Source organism: Mastigoproctus giganteus, chromosome 4 (genome assembly GCF_048544385.1).
Source record: "Mastigoproctus giganteus isolate SK-2022 chromosome 4, ASM4854438v1, whole genome shotgun sequence".
NCBI classification, from domain to species: Eukaryota; Metazoa; Arthropoda; class Arachnida; order Uropygi; family Thelyphonidae; genus Mastigoproctus; species Mastigoproctus giganteus.
This window is the reverse complement of record NC_143578.1, coordinates 80,462,400-80,484,099: the sequence shown is the minus strand read 5'-3', so window position 1 is coordinate 80,484,099 and position 21,700 is coordinate 80,462,400. Positions and strand designations below refer to the sequence as shown.

General features: G+C 36.2%; 1 protein-coding gene across 2 annotated transcripts in view; it reads left to right on the top strand.

Moving 5' to 3' along the window:
• LOC150086864 (ubiquitin carboxyl-terminal hydrolase 4-like) overlaps positions 1 to 21,700 on the top strand; it is a 475,539-nt gene that overhangs the window by 190,238 nt on the left and 263,601 nt on the right. For both annotated transcript variants that reach the window (XM_090372782.1, XM_090372781.1), the window contains 2 exons: positions 1,664 to 1,822; positions 14,964 to 15,188. In XM_090372782.1, the coding sequence (XP_090228908.1) occupies positions 1,664 to 1,822; positions 14,964 to 15,188 (384 nt within the window). The remainder of the gene's footprint in view (positions 1 to 1,663; positions 1,823 to 14,963; positions 15,189 to 21,700) is intronic.

Here is a 21,700-nt window from a genome sequence, read left to right as displayed (position 1 = left end):
ACTTAAACCTGTGTGGAGTGTAATCTGCCTTTAAATTACCAAAGAATTACACATTATTCTCAGGTTTTTTGTGGTACTTGTGCCACTTCTTCAGTGGTTGTAAAGACAGCAGAACGGTAAATTATGGTGATATGATTTATATGAAATTTCTGTTTTTGATTACACATTATTACCCATTAATTTGATTACACAGTTCTTATTTGTTAAGGTTTAGGCTTGAGTTAAGAAATAGCTATTAGCATACCCATCAGATAAAGAATTAAGTTTTAATAGTTTAAATAGTTCAGGATATACTTATTGTGGTTCTTATTTTTGTTTTTTACCTGCTCTAATACTTTCATTTGAAAATATGTATGTGGTTATTGTCTATCTGTATGCCTTTATGTTTCCGTCAATATTGTGTTATGCTGATAATGAATGATTCTTTGTATAGTCTGCCCTTTCTGTTTCTGTTGGTGGTTAGGACAGAGGTGTTGATAAAATAACATTGGTGATCCTCACATCAGGCATGGAAAGTTGGATCTGATTTTGTTATTTGGCCGTGTTCTATGTCATACTTATATTCTTTCTTTTGAGCAGTATTCTACTGGTTTGTCCAGTAAACTGTTTTTGGTAGTCTTTGCATTGTAAATTGTAAAAAGGGTCATAATCCCCCATCCCCTGCTTCACCCCTGACAAAGAATCTTGCCATCATATACCCTGTATAACGAACATTATTAACACAATGAACAGTATTAACCAAAACAATGGCATGCAGATGCCATTGTTTTGTGTTGAAAATGTGTTGAAAATTGTTATTTTCAACACATTTTCAACACATACAGTATATTAAAGATAAAAAAACAAAAATAAGAACAACAATAAATATCCTGAAAAAAAAAAAAACCCCCCCTTCTAATGTAATCTTGAACCCACCCACTCAATTAAGAGACTCACAGAGGTTAGCTACCAAACAGATGTCTAATCCAACAACATCCAAATTCCTACTCTAAATGTCCTCCTCTAGTGACAAATTAACCTAAGGTTGTCTCCAGTAGACCATAACTGGGGTTTTAATTCCAAACTTAATTAGTTTAAGAGTACAGTACAGTACGGAACATAATATCATGAATGTGATGCTGTTGATATTGTAAAGACAGCATTAGTTTGTGTTTTAATTAATCTTATTAACCAAATTAATAACTAATGTAAAATTATTTAAAATAATTTAAAACTGTTAAAACTCAATTCTTTACCTGATGGTTGCTGATAGTTATTTCTTAATTAATTCAAGACTAAACCTTAACAAATAAAATGTGTAATCAAATTAATGTAATCAACTTCTTCAGTGACTGTAAAGATAGATTACATTCCACGTAGGTTCAAGTGCTCATTATTTCACCAGTTTTCAGTAATTGATATACCTGTACGCTATGCCACTAAAAGAATATTTAAGTTGTTTTATTCGAGTTTGGGCTTATTGCTTTTGTGCCCTACTATTATTTTTGCATTGTGGAAGAAAATTATAATTTACTCCAGAATTTTTAAAGCTGTGTAATCTGAATTTTTGTGCGGTGGGGGAACCCACACACAATTGCATTGAGCTCCAAGTATGGGAAATTAAAAGTGTTAAAATAATGGTTTTAATTGTGATTTAACCTTTCTTTTTTCATGTTATTTTTAGATGATTGTTGGAAGGTTTGCACCTCAGTTTTCAGGGTACCAGCAACAAGACTGTCAAGAACTTATGGCTTTTCTTTTGGATGGACTTCATGAAGATTTAAACAGGGTTAAAAGGAAGCCATATATTGAACTGAGAGATGCAGATGGAAGACCTGATGAGGTATAGTCACTTGCAAGCAGTTACATATTTAAAAGTTGGTAACAGGTATTAATTATATCACTGGATCTGGTTATAAAATGCAATGCAGAGATTACTAATCGTGTTTAATTTTACAGCTTTTATTAGTGTTCAGAAATATTTTTAGTAATGTTGCTTTCGCTTATCTGATATAATTGAAGGAAAAGGAAACAAATCTTGCTCCATGATAATTTATAGATTAACTAAAAATAAAATGTATTGCTACAGTCTTGTCTATAATGTTGTGTGTGTGTGTGTGGGGGGGTGCATGCATTCTAAAAATGGTGCAGTCAAATTGAAATACTGCAATAACTACTATACTCGGTAACAATATTTGTTACTACAGTACTGAGCATAGTTACTACTGTTGTTATAGAGAGTGGCTCAGGGAAGAAAAAAGGTAAGTGAATGGTGAAAAGTTAGTTGTCTTTTATATTTTTTCTTCTTTAGGACCTCTAGTTTACACCCTCTAGTTTACAGGAGAACTAATCAAATTTATTAAAAGAGGGACCATGTGCTGTTACTCATCTTAAAGACTATATTTTGAAAGAAACTTCTTTTTTTATCATGTGCAACAATAAAAATATTTATTGAAATGCCACACAATAAAACTGAAATCACCTCAATACATATAATTAATACACAGTTGGCAATGTCTCAACATTCTTTCGAATTTTGTCATCAGGGCTATAAAACAAATTAAAAAAAAAGTAGTATCGAAAATTAATCCTTTATTATTAATGGATGTGATTGTACTCTTCTGCATGGAGTCTAGAAGCTTGAGAGAGGTTTTAGGGATACCACTCCGTATGTGGGAACATTATTTCATGGTAAGGCAGATTTGAGATTGTTGTTATTTGGTTTTTAGAAGCATTAGCAACTAAGGCCATATTGCTCCGGGGATATGCGGTGGTCATTCCCTGACGTTTCCACATCCTCCGTATTTGGTGGTGACGGGCTCGAACCCCAGTCTAATCAAGAAGCGTGTGCTACACACTGCCACTCCTGCCCACTTGGCTATGGAGGTGCCTGCAGATTTGAGATTGTACAGAGTGAATATTTTTATAAAAGAACCTTTGTAAACATGGACGTAGCAGTTAAACATTCAAAATGAGTTGATGTGTGCTTCCCTTTCTCAATTGTAGCACTGTCAACAGATCCAGTGGCAAAAGATTGAAGTATAAAGGCCATTAGCCTATCAGTGCCTTGGAAAATAATCAAAAGGATAGTAAACTGTTGCTGTGGTATCTAGAAAGCTTCAAGTGCCTTCATTCTGCACATTTTGGTATCTAACAAAATAGATTAATGCTGGTTATATTAGCAAGAACAAAAAATGCTATTTGGAATGCATTCCCAAGATTAGAACATCATGTAATTGTTTGCTTTCATATCAGTAAGGCATATGATTCCACAGGTAAGTATAGAATACTCCATGAGTTACATGGAATAAACTGATGATAGTTATCTTTATCTCTATCCCCGAACAGGATAACCAACTTTACTAAGTAGTATTTCTATTAATATTAGTGGTGGCAAATGATGCAAGGAAGGGAGCTTATACAGCATCAGCAAAACACACACACACACACACACACACACACACACACACACACACACACACACACACACACACACACACACACACACACACACACACACACACCCTGTCCAACCCCTCTAATAATTTGCCTAGTTCCTCCTTAAATCTTTTATACTACACCCTATACCAAAACCATCTTACTGTTAACTAACCTCTATGCCTGAGAATCAAACAAGTGTTAACAGACTTAAACCTGGCTATTAATAATGTTATAAATGTACTGCTCTACTTCCGTGTGATTTGCATTCCATAAATGAAAAAAAAAAATCTGCACCACACGAAGAACGTTCCTTGCAGTTGTAACATGTGAACATGATCAGTTCTGCAACTTTGTAATGCATACATATGGGCTGAAGGACAACACCCATGTTGGAATAGGCTGCAGTTTCCTGAACATCATATTGCAATATCAGCTACTATACGAGTTCAGTATATTTTTGGATGAACTACTAGCAATTCCTGTATCTTCAAGCATATTAATTCCTCCCACATACAAAGAGTATAATTTTCTCAGACTGAAAAATTCCATGAACATCACTCGCCCAGTTTTAAAGGAAACAATCACCTCCTTGAATATTTTAACTGTACTTAGGAAAAGCATACCTGTTGGGTTATAGGACATAATATTCCATGTAATGAACTAGCTCACAATGCTTCAAAAGTGGCTGTCTCACTCCCCCTATGACTGGTGGCCCACCTCAAGACTATACACCACTAATACGGATAAAATGCACATCTTAGAGGCAATTTATTTGACAAAATTAACATAACTAATAACAAAAAACTTCACACATCATGTCTCATCTCTCTAATAATTTGTCCAGTTTCTTCCTAAATTTCTTTTAAACTACCTACTTCTTCAGCACTCGATTGAAGCTTATTCTAGTGATCACCTGCCCACTGACTGAAAGCAGATATCCACACAGCTATCCTACAGCCATCTTTCCTCAGTTTAAATTTATGCCCCCTCGTGCATTGTCTGAGCAAGAGTAAAAGTAAGGATGCCACCAGCATTTAGATTACTCAATTCATTCATAGCACTAAACACCTCAATGAGATCTTTCAGGTGCCTAGTTTCCAGATGCTGAAATTTGCAGAGCTGAAGCCTTCTTTGGTAAGAGTACCAAAGAAGGCTTCAGTACCTTTTTGTTCTCTTCACTGACATAAGTTTCAATGAGTGGTGCACTATGGCGATAGATTGGGTTTGCACCCAAAAAACTTTCAAGCAAGCAAACAGACAAACAAAAGTTTATCTGTTTGTGTATCATTAAGTACTTTTTCGTTGTGGCATGGCCTAAAAGTTGTGCCCACTTGTCAAAAATTTTTTCAGTGTATCCATTTGAATTTAGTGCACATATGCATACTCTGTTCACCAGAACACAGATTTCATATGCTTTATTTTTGTATAAAGATTAATTTTTCTGACAGAAAACACTAGATATGAATAGTCCGTGTTATTTTCACATAAAAGCAGTAAACAAGTTAAAAATTTCAAATATTTAAAATAGAAAAGCTGTATGGTCTATAAATAGATTAGTACACTGAAAGGACAGAATTAATGGGGTTCCTGGGCAATGCGATGCTGTCACCCCCCTCTTGTTAGTGGATGAACCCACCGCTTGGCAGTTTTTATAGGTACATGGTATTCACATAGATGGTAATTCGATGTCAGTTTGGATAAATGTCATAAGTTAACCGACTTTGAAAGAGTGATAACAGTGGGTGCCCGACGCATGCATCACTCTATCGCAGAGGTGGTACAGAAATTGCGCTAGCCCTGTTTGACAGTATCAAGAGTGTATCGAGAATGCACCATTCCAGAATAACGTCTTATCATGGATAGCACTGTAGGCAGAGAAAGGTGGTGGATGAACGTGGCCATCGACTTCTGTCTTGCATTGTTTCAGCCAACCAGAGAGCAACAGTGACACAAATCACTGCCAACTTTAACGAGGGAGTTGCTAGAAACGTCTCCACCAAGACCATCAGGTGATCATCAGCTGCAATAGGTTACGGGAGCTGCCGACCCACCAGAGTCCCATTGCTAACACCGACACAGGATGCTACACCTCAACCGGGCAAAAGAATATCGGCACTGGACCTTGGATGATTGGAGACAGGTCTCCTGGTCCGACAAGTCCCATTGCCAGTTATTTCGAGTGAACAGGTGGGTGCATATCAGGCGTAAATCGCACGAAGCTATACACCTGTCATGTCAACAAGGAACTGTTCAGGCCGTGGGTAATGGTCAAGGGCATGTTCAACTGACACACGTTAGGACCTCTGGACACATCTCTGAATGGTCCAGGTTACATATCCATCCTTGCAGAGCATTGCATCACTTCATGGTAATCTGCACCCACAGGGCAATAGACTCTTCCAGCAGGACAATGCACCTCCCCACAGAGCCGTGTTGACAAGAACATGATTCAAAGAGTATTCCTCAGATTTTACTACCATGGAATGGCCTCCCCGTTCACCGGACATAAATGTGTGGAGTGCGGAAAGGTCCATCCGAGCTTTGGATCCTCCACTCAGGAATACGGCGGAATTATGGACACAGCGGTGCAGCAAGCATGAATGGAAATAACTATGGAACGCTTTTGTGAACTAGTGGACTCAATGTTTTGCTGTGTGACTATCCTTATCCAGGCAAAAGGTGGGCCTACCCGTTACTAGGTAGGTATCCCACGATTTCTGTCCACTCAATGTAAATTAAGGATTATCTTGTGCTTCTACATAATTGGTTTCCAGCACAAGTTTAATTGCCAACATTATAGTCTTAATGCTGAAGATACAAGAGATGTTGTAAACACGAGTTACCATGAGACCTCTGCCCTTCACATAGTTTGTTATTTGTTTAACCCTTACAGGAGAGAACATGTTGATCTGCAGTGTTTTTATGATGGATCTGGAAGGTATATAAAGATACTGGACAAAAAATTAGCAACTTGCATAATTTTCATTTAGTAATATGTAACCTTTTCTTTAGTGGAGAATCAGTTCATTAATTCTCATTAAATAGTTTATATCAATATTGTCATAAATAGTTTATTCAGTATTAGGCCATTCTGGAGGGGGTGGGGGGATAATGAACCACTAATTCATGAAGGATTCATGGATGCTGTTTTTGTGTTTTCACTTTAATTTCAAGTCAGATCCATACTTTATCTGTGAATTTAAATCTGTTGTTTAAATTACAACTGGCTAATCAATTTAAATGCCCTACCTTATGTTCTTTGTAGCAGTTTAAAATAGTAGAGGCCCTGTGAACCAACCAGGCAGTTGTCATACTGTAATACTGGTGTATCGAAACCATACGTATCCCTCATAAGGTGATTTACCTTTATGAAAGTTACAACTTCCTGGAACTTTCATAAAGCAGACTTGAAAAACTATTCAACTTGTGTCCTACTTGACAAACTATATGTACAACAAAAACATATTGATGACGTAACTGATCACATTACAAGCCATATATTATCTGCAGGAGAAATTTCTATTCCAAAATCTGATCAGCTCAAGCATATACATCAGTGGTGGAATGAAGAATGCTCCAAAGCGAAACGAGAAAAAAAACTGTGCCTGGAACCAGTTTCGCATATTTCCAACTACCGCCATCCTAATTATGCACAAAAAACTCAGAACCAAAGCAAGACAAATTAGGAAGACAGCAAAAACGTGACTCCTGGATTAAATTTGCCTCGGCTATTAACAAAAATACTGACACTCGAATCATTTGGAAAAAAATTCAAGCTCTCAATGGGGAATTTCTACTGCTGCAATCTCCGATAATACAATGCAATGGGTAGGACTTCACCTCTTCTACTGACATTGCAAATGCTTTATCCGAATCTTTTTATAACTTTCTGCCTGTTCCTCTTATGTGATCTCCTTTCAACACAGTAAAACTGATTCAGAACATCATAAGTTTAATTTCGCAACTAGACTTTCACTTCTGTATAACCACTATCTGAACTGAGAGAATCTTTGAGCAAATCTCCGAACAGCGCATCAGGACCAGAAGGCAGGTGAAGGAAGATTATGAGAAATCTTTGGCAAAGGATGCAAAAAAAAAAAAAAAAAAACTGCAAAGAGTTCTTTACTTATGTAAACTCAAGAAGAAAAGGGATGAATCAGATTGGCCCACTTGATATAGATGGTTTGACCGTTGAGGATCCTGCTCAGGTAGTTGACAAACTGAATGACTATTTTGCATCTACATTCACACATGAGTTATTCAGGGAGGGGAATGCCAGAAGTTTATCAAACTCTGGCAGGGAGCTAAATGATTTTGTAATAACTGACAGCAAAGTGGAGGGGAAATTGTTGAAGTTAAACATAAGAAAGGCACATGGAGTGGATGGGATCATTCCAGTTATGTTAAAGAAGGCAGCAAAGGAAGTAAGCAAACCCTCAGCCATAATTATGAGAGCTTCCTTGGACTCAGGTGAGGAGAATCCCTGTAGACTGGAGATGTGGAAATGTCACCCTAATTCACAAAGGGGGATCAAAGAGTGACTCAAGTAATTACTAACCTTATTGGTTTAACTTCTGATTTGGGTAAATTAATGGAGCCCCTGGTTAAAGAAGCACTGTAGGATCTAAACAAGACTGCAGTTATAGTTCAGGCACAGCATGGGTTGTTAAGGGGAAGTCTTATCTGACTAATTTGATTGGATACTACAAAGAGGTCATAAAGGAACTGGATGCAAAAAATTTTGAGATTATATACTTGGATCTTAGGAAAGCTTTTGATACTGTTGCACATGGAAAACTACTGTACAAGTTTGAGCAGTATGGCATTAAGGGCAAATTGTTCCTATGGATAAAGGGATGGTTGAGTGGGAAAAGACAGTGGTAATCAATGGACACTACTCTTCGTGGACTAAAGTTATTAGTGGTGTCCCCCAGGGGTCTGTGTTGGGACTATTGTTGCGTTCTGCATTTATCAGTGATATTGGTGAAGGTATATCAGGCTTGATGTCCAAGTTTGAAGATGACATGAAGGTTGGCAAGGTTGTTAATAACACTAATGACAGTGCGCTACTGCAACAGGATCTAGAAAAGTTGAGTATATGGGCTGAAAGGTGGCAACTGAAGTTTAACATTAGCATTAGTAGAGGCATTTGATAAAAGAAAGCAAGCTTATGCAGCATCAGCCAAAAAAAAAAAACCCACTTCCACTTCACCCCTCTGTTCGTTCAAAATACCTGTCCAGCTGAGCTTTAAACTTATTTAGGCTATCAACCTCCACGACAAGGGATGGAAGTCTGTTCCACCAACCAACCACCCGCTGGCTAAAGGCAAATTTCCGCACGTCTATCCTACATCTGTCTTTCCTCAATTTGAATTTATGCCCTCTCACAGGTGATTATTCTGAGCTAGAGGAAGAATCCCATCAGCATTGAGCATGCTAAAACCATTCAAGGCTTTATACACCTCTATCAGATCACCTCGCTGGTGCCTAGTCTCCAGACACTGTAATTTGCAAAACTTAAGCCTTTCTTCGTAAGAGCACCCCTTTGTTCCATTCACCAATCTTGTTGCCCTTCTCTGTACTCGTTCCAGCAGCTCTACATCCTTCTTGAAATGAGGCCTCCAGACCTGTATACAGTACTCTGGGTGTGGCCTGACCATTGCCTTATACAAGGGAATAATCACCTCCTTATCCCTGCTGGAAAAATTCCTGTATATCATTGACAATACTCCATGAGCTACTCTTGCAGCCCGTCAGCACTGTTCAGAGAACTTCATATCTGCCTGCACAACCACCCCCAAGTCCCTTTCATTCTCTACCACTGTCAGTGTAGTACCACAGAGTTGATACGTTGCTCTGGGGTTGCTGTTTCCCATGTGTAGTACTTTACATTTGTCAATGTTAAACTTCATTTGCCACCTCTCAGCCCATCTGCTCAACCTTTCCAGATCCTGTTGCAGCAGCATAGTGTCAGTAGTGTCCTTGACAACCCTGCCAACCTTTGTATCGTCTGCAGACTTGGACATTAAGCTTGATATACCATCATCAATATCATTTATAAATACAGAAAACAATAATGGACCCAACACTGAGACCTGAGGGACTCCACTAATAACATTAGTCCACGTTGAGCAGTGTCCATTGATTACCACTCTCTGTCTTCTCCCCCTCAACCACCCCTTTATCCATAGCAGCAATTTGCCTCCAATGTCACACTGCTCCAATTTGTGTAGCAGTCTTCCATGTGCAACAGTATCAAAAACCTTTCTAAGATCCAAGTATATAATATCAAAGCTATTCCCTGCATCCAGTTCTTTTGTGACTGCATCATAGTATCCAATCAAATTGGTCAGGCAAGACTTCCCCTTAACAAAACCATGCTGTGTCCGAGCTATTACTGAAGTCTTGTCTAAATGATCCTGCAGTGCTTCTTTAACCAGTGTCTCCATTAATTTTCCTAGAACAGAAGTTAAGCTCACAGGTCTATAATTACTTGTGTCAGCCTTTGATCCTCCTTTGTGAATTGGGGTCACATTTGCACATTTCCAGTCTATGGGTACCTCCCCTGAGTCCAAGGAAGCTCTCATAATTATGGCTAAGGGTTTGCTTACTTCCTTTGCTACCTCCTTTAATATAACTGGATAGATCCCATCCACCCCGGGTGCCTTTCTTGTGTTTATCTTCAACAATTTCTCCTCCACTTTACTCCCAGTTATTTCAAGATTCTGTAGCTTATTGCTAGAGTTGAATACACCTCTGGCATTCCCCTCGCTGAATAACCCCTCATATGTGAATGTCGATGCAAAATATTCATTTAGTTTGTTAGCTACCTGAGCAGGATCATCAACAGTTGACCCATCAATATCAAGTGGACCAATCTGATTCATCCCCTTCCTTCTAGAGTTTACATAAGTAAAGAACTCTTTGCTGTTTTTCTTTGCATCCCTTGCCAAGGATTTCTCGTAATCTGCCTTCGCCTGCCTAACCTCCTTTGTAACTTGGTTGCATATCAACTTGTATCTGTCATAGGCTTCTGTGTCGTGTTAATTTGTAAGTATCCCATGCATTTTTCTTCTCTGCCATATGCCTCATTAGTTCATCAGACATCCATTTTGGCCTAAACCGTGAACAATATTTCTTAGTTGGTATGTAAAGCCTAGTAGCTTCCAAGATAAGTTCTTTGAATGCTTCCCATTTTGAATTTGCTGTTGGTAACATCATCAGTTGGTCCCACTGTATAGAATTTAAATACTGTCTCAGTCCATCGTAGTCGCCTTTACAGAAGCAATAACCCTTCCCTTTACCCCTAATGGTAGTTACCTCTTTGAGTAAATCCCACTTCAGCACACTGTGATCACTGCCACCTAGTGGTTCATTTATCTGCAGATTCTTAATGCATGAAGAATCACTGCTCATAATCAAATCAAGAGTATTACTCCCTCTAGTTGCCTCCCGAACATGCTGATGTAGAAAACAATCATCCAATAAATCCACAAAAGCCTTGCTAGTGTGTGAGTGACCAGCCCCCAAATTCCAGTCAGTATCTGGGAAATTAAAATCTCCCATTATAAGACTCTCTGATTTACTGGCCCACTCTATTTCCCTGTACAGTTTCTTATTATACTCATCAGAGTCATTAGGCCTATAGCACACTCCTACTCTCAATTTTGATCTCCCAATGCTTATGTCACACCAAACTGACTCAACACTGCACTGTCCAGCGATGTTGACTGGCTTCACTTCCTTGGTTTTTATGTGTTTCTTAACTAATAGCATAACCCCTCCCCCCTTCCTATCCTGTGTATCCTTTCTGTAGACGTTGTACTCCCCAAATTCCAGTTCCGCATATCTTATATCTGTGTGACATCACGTCTCTGATATCCCAACAATATCTGCCTTTGATGTTTTGAGCAATACCTCAAATTCATCAAATTTGTTTATTAAACTCCTAGCATTGGTGTACACGCAAGTATACCTGCACCTGTTTCTATTCTTAGTTACCCTATCACAACCCATGTGTTTACTTGTACCGCAATGGCTCCCAGCAGTCTCTGAAATATCAAGCATCTTGTTTTTCAGGCTTCTGCTCATTCTAGTAGAAGCAGTGCAAGAATCTCTTTCACCTCTGCCAGTGGCTACTGTCAATCTATTGGTCTTTGTCTCCCACCAAGCTAGCAGTTTTCCGACCCACCTAACACTGCCTTGATAGCATCAGCAAATGTTCTTGCACCCTTTCTATTTAAGTGTATCCCATCCCTGTAGAAGCAATCTCTCCTGTTAACAAGTACAGTCCAGGCTGAAAAAAATTCTACCCCTTGAGCCTTGCACAATCTTTCCAGGGCCGAATTGATCGACAAGGCTCTCATCATATACTCCCTCCTATCGTGTCTGGGCAGAATTGCAGACACTTTCAAATTCAACCCTAATTCTCGGCTTTTGTTCAACAGTGACCTGTACTTGTTAAGTAATTCTGCCGGTCTCCTACTCTTAATATCATTAGTGCCAACGTGTACAACTATATCACCTTTTGTGCCCTTAAAAGATGATATTCGCTCTACAACGTCATCAACCTTTGCCCCTGGCAGACATACCCTGGTCCTGTTCCACCCATCCTTTTTACAAAGCATGTTCCCTGTTTCCCTGACAATAGAGTCACCAACAACTACTAGTTCCTTCGGGACCAGCGCATTCTGCCTTGGGGGTTGCCTCTGTGTCACGTGATGCCCAAGTGCAAGCTCTGGCGTTGATGTGGGCAGCTGAGAGCTTGATAGGCCCCTCAATTTAGTTTCTTTGAGGGCATCCACCCTGTCCTTCAAGCTCTCATATAGGCCCCCAAGAACGCTGAGTTGTTGCCTGATATCGATACACTCCTTGCATCGCGCACACAGAAAGACATTCCCCATGGCAGTATCATGTCCCGTACCCGATTGCTCTGCAAACATCAAGCAAACAGTGCATTTTATAAGGCTGTGAGTCAGAGGACAACTGCCCCCCCTCAGTTCAGCTCTGAGCCACAGCACTTCCATTAGCTTGAGCCTTTTGCTTTGCTGCTCTGGTCTGAGTCATGATTCTATTAATTTATTAATTAATTATAATTAATTATGTTACGTTTGTAATCTAAGTCGTTATATGTATTTATTTAAAAGCTTCGTTATTTAAAAGCTTTATTTAATTAAAAGCTTTATTTATTTAAAAGCTTCGTTAGCAATTTAACCGCTAACGAAGTTCAACTAACGCTATCTAGTACGGTATATAACTATCGTATCAGAAAGGCGGGGACTTACGAACTATATATCTACGAACACTTAAGTATTAATTAACTTTCAAATCTCGCTGTCTCAATTCAGAATAAACTAACGATCCTTACTAGGTCTATAAGCTACTTACAGATATAATTCGATGTAAAAAATATTCAATCAAGCGGCTAAATATGGCTAAAGAACGAGAAGTCCAGCAGAGTTGCAAACACGTGTATACCCTTACCGATACTTTTATGCAATTACAAGGCCGAGTAAAGAATAAATACACCAAATTAATCAGAAAATCACAAAATAATGTTATACTACTAAATTTAAATCAAAAGTTTTAGAAAAACAATAATTTCAAATCAATAAATAAGAAAAATCCACTTAGCGCTTTGAACATGACCGTCTCCTAGTAGCCTCGTCAGCAGACTTCAAATGTTAACATTGACAAATGTTAAGTACTGTATATGGATAGCAGTAACCCCAGAGTAATGTATCAACTGGGTGGTACTACACTCAGGGTGGTAGAGAATGAAAAAGATCTGAGATCTTAGGAAAGGACCTAAGAAAAGACCTTAGAAAAGGAGTAATTGTGCATTTAGATATGAAGTTTTCTGAGCAGCACAGACAGTCTGCAAGAGTAGCTTATGGTGTCTAATGATATACAGGAATTTTTATAGCAGGGATAAGGAGGTGATTATTTCCTTGTATAAGATAATGGTCGGGCCACACCTTGAGTACTGTATACAGGTCTGGAGGTCTCATTTTAGGAAGCAGATTTTAGGAACCTTCCATGCATTAGAGCTGCTTGAACGAGTACAGAGAAGCGCAATGAGATTGGTGAATGGAGCAATGGGTTGCTCTTACAAAGAAAGACTTTAGCTCTGCAAATTGCAGTGTCTGGAGACATAGGCATCTGTGTGGTGATCTGATTGAGGTGTATAAGGCCTTGAATTGTTTAAGGAAGCTCAGTGTTGTTGGGATTCTTTCTCTTGCCCAGCTTAATTGACTGAGGGGGACATAAATTCAGATTGAGGAAAGAGAGTTGTAGAATAGATGTGCCGAAATTTGCCTTCAGCTAGCAGGTGGGTGATCATTGGAGCAAACTTCCATCTGTCATAGAAGTTGACAGCTTAAATAAATTTCAGGCAGAACTAGACAAACATTTGCAGTTAATGAATGGATGGGTGAAATGGGAAGGTTTTTTTAATTATTATTATTATTATTATTATTTTTTTTTTTGGCTGATGCTATATAAGCTTGCTTTCTTGCATCATATGTCTCTACTAATGCTAATGGTATTTGATATTGTAAAGATACATAAACTTCATAACCCATTGTCTCTTATTGGTCTTCTGCTTTCTCTGGATTGGCATCATCTTTGGTAAATATCATTTCCCTATCTACATCTACATTTAACGTAAACAATAAAGAAGAGGTATTTATGAGACCAAAAAAGACTGAAATTAGATACAAAAAAAAAAAAAAAAAAAAAAAAAAGGAACAGAAATAAAATTTTCCCTGCTATGATATGATTTTGCTACGTACTAAAGTGTGTATTGATTTTATTCTGAAAATAAGTTAGTGTATGCATTCCAGTAAATTTCAAGTGCATTTGATTTTTTCCCTTAAATTTAATTAATTAATTTATTTTTTGTGATTAATAGAAGTAAAAAGTAAACGTAATTATCTCCTTACAGTTAATTACTGAAATTATAATTTCGTAGAACATTAATAAAACTCTGTAATTTTACATTCTGTAAACTCGGCTATTGAGTTTAGGGGTTCCTCCCCCAATTCAAATTGTATGAAAATAGAAAGAATAATTTTCAGATTTCTATTTGTTCAATTTTAGTGAAATTGTGATTTGTTTGATTGAAATAATTTTTTGTTTGTGGAATACATCCTTCCATGCATTAAAAAAAAAATCCTAAAAGAATCAATTTACAACTAATTATTTTGACAAGAATATGATCATTAACGGTATTCAGTAGTCATGGTCAATTCAAATGTGTGTGATACTGCATTCATATATTTGTCCTCCCAACAGGCTTAAATATGTGGGAAATTTGTTTCAGATTTTTGAACTTTGTTTATTAGCTACTTATTCGTAATGCATGAGATTTGTACTTTAAAGATTAATATATATATTTTTATTATTGTTTTTCAAGTAATTTAAAAGAATTTTCTTGATATGTCTTCATTTGTGCACACATGAGTGTGAGTAGGAACATGATTGCATACTTATTTATGTAAATGTTTTTATTTTAATTAAAAGTTTCATTCTTTCTCTACTAGGTAGTAGCCAAGGAAGCCTGGGAAAACTATGTAAAAAGAAATAATTCTGTTATAGTAGATACATTTCATGGCCTTCTGAAATCTACTCTTGTCTGTCCAGAATGTTCCAAGATTTCTGTTACATTTGATCCCTTTTGTTACCTTTCATTACCTCTTCCCATCAAGAAGGAAAGACAGATTGAAATATTTCTGGTTCCTATGGAACCAGAGAAAAGGCTTCTTCAGGTGATTTTGTTATTTAATTAAAAATTAAATTTGTAATTTCTTTTTAAAAAATAACAGTTTTCTGTTAATTTCTTTCATAAATATGTTTGTATGCACACATGAAAATGATTTTCATAGTAGTATGACAGCGAGACCAGTGGATAACTGTGAACACAGTTGTGTTGTTAAAAGGTATATAAAGGAATTTAAATGTATTTTTTTATAAAGTCATAGCTGCCAACTCTATGAATTTACAATGGAGGCCCCCATTCTCTCCTTTCTCTGTTTCAATGCTGTGATATAGTTGACAACAGAGTTTCTCCATCTTTTTGCAGGTATTCAGTTTTTCTCTGTCTTTTTCTTTTCAAAATAATAATAATAAACCACATTGAAATTGGAATATTAAAAAAAAAAAAAAAAAAATTTCGAATTTTTGCTTACTTTTGTTTACAAACTAGCTATAGCCGAATCTCATTAATACAGAGTTCAAGGGACTTAAATTTTCATGTTTTGTAATGCCATTTGTAGTAATGAGGAGGTTTATAATAATGAGATTTGTAGTAATGAGGTCCCCAAAAGTGTCAACATTTTATGTACATACTATATATTTAAGAATAATAATAAATAATAATTATATCAAAAATAAATAAAAAAATAAATTTAAATTAATAAAATAAAATAATAAAAACAAAAGCCTTGTCAAACAATACAGTAATAGGAATAATACACCTTTTAAAGATTTTATTTGTAAGATAAACTACAAGAAAATCAGTTAACGGAAATGAAAATATTCTGCAGTATATATTTTGATATATACAATATTTTAGTATCACAGTACAAAGAATTAATTTTAATGTAAAAGGAGACATACAAACCATTAACTTTTTGATAAATTAATCTAATTTAATTAAAGAAAGAATCCAGTGTTCTTTGCACAGTTTTGTTCTATATGCATTTTTAACTACAGCACAGACATTATCAAATGCAATAGTTGTTTCTTTATCAATGTTACTGCAGGCCAACACATTCTCTATCGTGCTCAATGCATTTTGGACATTTTTTTAAATGGGTGCGTGTGCGTGCACACGCGCTCTTCACTTTTGCTGTCGCCTGTAACAAAAATTGCTTGGTGCTCAGCAGCTCTTCAGGTGTTGTTGCTGTGGTAAAAATTACATCACATACCTTCAAAAACTCTTCAATTCCCCAACAAAATCCATATGCCTCTTCAAATTCCTCCATTCCTTAATGTTGCTATCGCATTCATTTGCTGAACCAATTTTTTTGATGATATTCCCTCCAAAGCCACTGTTTCTGAAGCAGTTGATTATCGTGCTTGATGCAATACTGTCCCAAGCAATAACAAGATTACAGATAGCATCGAAGACATTCCAGTTTGGCTGCAAATTGTTCCCTCCCTCCCTTCTATGTTCAGGATGAAGTACCTTATTAGGCAGGCTCTTCTTGTGGTTATAAAGAATGCCTTGATTCAGTGACTGTATAAAACTGGTGGTAATGGGAGGTAAAAACAACAGCCATATATTTGTCAATTTAAATATCTCGGCAGAATGTGCTGTGCAACAATCTGGAATCATAAAAATGTTCATTTTTTTCTGAAGTCATTCTGTTGGCCACATAATCGCAGGGAAGTTGGTTAACTTCTTTAAAATATCTTGGCTTGGAAAAGTTACCAATCACAAGTGGGCATAGTTTTGTATTGTCATCTGAATTACAGCATAACAGAACAGCAAGTCTTTGTTTGCTTAATTTTCCACCACGACAAGACTGTCCTCAAACAGCAGATACATTGGCAGCAAATTATAAAATAAACCTGTCTTGTCAAGATTAAAAATAACCTTTGCCTCATATTTTTGCAGAATGGACCGTACAGAATGCAACTAGTCTGTAGTCTTTTCTTTATTGACTAATCCAGACTCACTGCAAACATTTGGCAAAACCAAGTTATTCCTGTCTTTAAATCTTTGGAGCCAGCCACTGCTTCATTGAAGTCACTAATACCATGTTGTTGAACTAGATAATTTGTCTTTTCTTGCAAAATCGGACCTGATTTGGCAAATTACATGCATGCATGCATTTGTTGGTACCACTTGAAAAGTTTTGTTTCAAGCTTCTCATGTTTTGAACCAGGAATTAGTTTCCTGTTTTTTTTTATCGCTACTCCAGTATTGCACACTTCAAGTTTTATTTCGATTTTTCAGTATTGTAGATAAAGTAGGTCTTTGTATTGTAGATCCTTTGCAATATCCATTTTGCTTTGTTCCATCCTATCAGCCTCTTGTATAATTTTCAGTGTAATTTCCCATCTTAATTTGATCAGTTTGCATTTCATTCCCATAACACTCCTAGATGAGATTTGATATAAACAAACTTTAAATTAATTTAAAGACAAGTTCCAAAAACGACATTAGCTCAGATAAAATGGCACAAAAAGTAGATTATTGTATGTTATAGCAAAAGACTCTTTAAAGCGGCATGGCAATTGCAACTGACCTTTTCCCATGGAAAGCAAAGGAGTGTATGTAAACAGTTTAGAAAAACTGTTTTTATTCTTTTGTTAATTTAACATCTCATCTTTCACAATGATATTTTTCAGAGTGCACTTCAATTGTAGCTACCATAAACTGGTTTTGTTTAAACAAAAGTAAATTCTAACAAATCTGTGCCATCCTTCGGAAAGCAGGGAACCCAATGGCCAGAAGCAATAATAGGAGCAATAATCAGACAGATGTGCCAAGATTTGTATTAAACATACAAAATAACAATATTTATTTCTCATGGGGTGAAAACGAACTTTGTAATACATATTAACCGAATTTTGTAATAAACGAATATATTTACATAGAAAAGCTTATCCTTTTGCAGGGGGATGGTATGTGCTGCACATAAACGAGTACTTTGTATGAACCGAGTTTGTATTAACGAGATTTTACTGTATTAGGTATGCTGTCATAGTTTACATTGAAAAATAGAAATGCAGAATAATAGCATCATTCTGTGTTATATCCTCTCACTTCATAATATTTGTATAGTTTAAAGCTAATTAACAATGTCTTTCAGTAATATGCCAAAGAAATAAATCAAATTATTGATTTATTTCTTTCTTTGTGCTAGTTTTATTTTGTTTATTTTTGTAATCATCTAGTTGGGATTTCTGCACAAGATTCATCTATTAGTTTTGATTTGATTTAACATATGCTAGTTAAGTAAATAGCCTAGCTGATTCGCTTCGCTTCCATGTGACAAATTAAAAAGTATTTCATTCAGAAAATGAAAATTTCCCTCCATAGTTGAAGGATGTATAAAGTGAACTTCAATAAAATAAAAATTGTCAGCTACTCTTATAAATTTACAGTTATTAGACTTCTTAAAAAACTTAGAATTTAGTGACTGCTGGGATAATCAAGAGTAGAATTTTTTTCTGAGTATATAGGGAGAGTTTATGATGAGAGCCTTATCAATCAGTCTTACCCTGAAAAGATTGCATGGCCTACAGGGTAGAATGTTTTACTGGGTTTTTGCTGACACTGTTGAGTCAAAGTCACATGTTTAGGAAAACTGTTAGTCATAATCAGCCACATGTCATAATTTGGTCATAATAAGCTGCTGCTATTACTACTACATTAGTAGTGGTCAAAAGCAGGCACAGATCATGGTCTTTAATGCTTTGAATAGTCCTTTTTTGGACTTATACCGACTTGGAAATCATTAGGGGTAATACAGGACACCCACAGGTTGTTCTTTTAACACTAACTTGATGAGAACTAAAACTGGCTGTAAGGTCACGCAAATGTGGGGAAGTAATGAGGTAATACCACAATCAACTACATGTAATGTGGAGGAGTTATAATGAATACAAAAGCATTGGTATGCTTGCTTACTAATATTAGTAGTGTAATTAATAAATTTGATTAATGTGAGGTACACTTGTTAATTCAACAAATATCATTCTAATATACTATGTGCTGATTTTGAATTTAAAAAATGCAATGGCAAATGCAATGTGTTCAGAAAGAGAGGATGAGTTATTCTTTTAATTTTTAAGTGGATAGATTCAAGACTATCATATTCTGGATATAACAATATCGAGTTATTCTCGAATGACATAAACATTGAGAAAACAAAAATTAAAAAGGAACATATAGGCAAAATGACTGAGTGAATGTAATGAAAATCTTTTCAGAGTGGAATGTTATTTTCCAGAGATTTACTGGAACTTGAGTTGCTTGTCCAACTGGTAGTGGGTCATTTCTCGATTTTCCTCTGACTGCTTTCTGTGTCATTAATATCAGATGTTTTTAAAATAATTACTGTTGAAGGAAGGTTGAAAGGTTTTTGTTTTTACAAAGGGCATTTACAATGAATATTTGCAAAATTCTTTTCAGTGGGACCAAATGGTAACTTTAACAATTACAGTGAAAAGGTATTGTTCAAAGTATAGACCAAAATGAATGTTAGAAGAACTGATAGCAGAGAAGAATGATTCGTTGGATGATTATAAATTATCATGGGACCCTGAACCTGTAGCAAATATAAATCAGTCTGTATTAAAGTTACTTGGGAATTGGATATACTAGTGCAGATTATCAGAAGTTCTTCACTAAGAATATGAAAAAAGTAGCATGTAATTCTCTACTCATATTAGCAGTAAATGGAAATTAATCGACCATATTGGTCCATTTGATATCTCTGGTAACTGTATTGATTATCTTGAAATGGTTGCTGATAAGCTGAATAAATATTTTGCATCCACATTCTCATATAAGGTAGTTTTTAAACTTGAGTGTATACCAGTGACCAATATGGTGGCCTAATACTAATTTTGAAATAATTAATTTTATAATAACTGAAAAGGACTAGAAGCTAAGTCATTATAATTAAAAATTAACAAGGCACAAGGGGTGTAGAGTCTTGTTAAGAGATCATGTCTGACTGAACTATTGGCTACTGTGAGGTTATCACTAAAGAAATAGAAGTTAAATAATTTTGACAATATTTACTTATATTTTACTAAAGCTTCGGCACAAACAGTTATTGTATGGGATGTTCAAGAAATCAAGCAACCCAAACTACATAGCTTTATTTTTAGAGTAATAAGGTTGACGCCATAAGTACAGATAAGCAGTCATAGAACACTACAGGCACCCCCTACTTACAAAGGCACCTCCGTAGCCAGGGTGGGCAGGAGCAGCAGTGCATAGCACACGCTTCTTGATTAGACCAGGGTTCGAGCCTGTGACCACCAAATACGGAGGATGTGGAAAGGTCAGGAAATGACCACCGCATATCCCCAGAGTAATATGGCCTTAGTCGCTAATGCTCCTAAAAAATAACCAAACCTACTTACAAACGGGTTAGGTTCTGACATGCTGTTTGTCAGTAGAAATTATAAATGGAACTTGTTAAAGTAAAAATCAGATTTTTATTTTAGATTACATTGTTTTATGTTAAATAAGCATGCATAATATTATCATTAATTATCATTGAAAGGATTATAAAAAAGTGTGGAAGGTGCTTCTTCAAAAGTTGGCCCAATGACACTTAAAGATGTTGATGGTATTGGATCTGTGCAAATCCAATACCATCAACATGTGCAGAAACCTTCATAAATCTATCTAGGTTTGAATAATGATAGTGTCCTTTCCATCAAAAGGTCTCTGCCATCTGCTTAATGGTAAATCTTTTGCATTCTTCAGCTTGTTCTTCAGTAGCATTGTCCTTATACCTCTGTGATCCTAGTTCCATTAAATCTTCACGTGTCAACTCCTGGGTATGTGAACATAGCAACTCATTAAAGTCCTCTTATGTCAGATCTAGTTCAAGTTGTATGCCCATTTGGACAAGGTCCATTAATATATTTGTTTCACTCCACTTTATCAGTAAGATGAGAATCATTAATAATAATGGGGCATAAGTGTTTCTATACACCATTCATGTTCGTATTTACTTCATGCCAAAAATCATCAATGTTCTTTATTGCCTTGTAAATATCATAGTCTTTCCAAAACTGTTTTAGTGTTACTCTATTATTGCCTTCTCTTGCCATTACTGTCTTTCTGAATGTTGGTCTTAGATACTATTTCTTGAAGGTTCCTCTTTGTCCATTGGTTGAAGTGTTGAGGTGATGTTTGGAGGTAAGTAGATTACCTGGACTTTAGAATGAAAATCATCCAGATCTTGTGGATACTCGTGGTATTATCAAGCAAAAGGAGAATTTTATAAGGCAGCTTGTTCTCGGTTGCACTATTTTTTAACCCCAGGAATGAAATGAAAAAAATAAAAAAAAAAATAAATAATAATAATTAAACAAAGCATGTGTAACATCAGGCTTTGATGTTAATTTTGCAAATTACAGGTAGTGAAGCTTTGGTTATGTTTTTAAGAGCTCTTGGATTTTCACAACAATAAACTAATAGGGGTTAGAGTTTGAGATCTCCTGAAGTTTTTCCACCATATAGCAAAGTGATTTGATCTTTTTGCCGACACCTTAAAACAGGCATACTGTTTTCCTCCTTGCT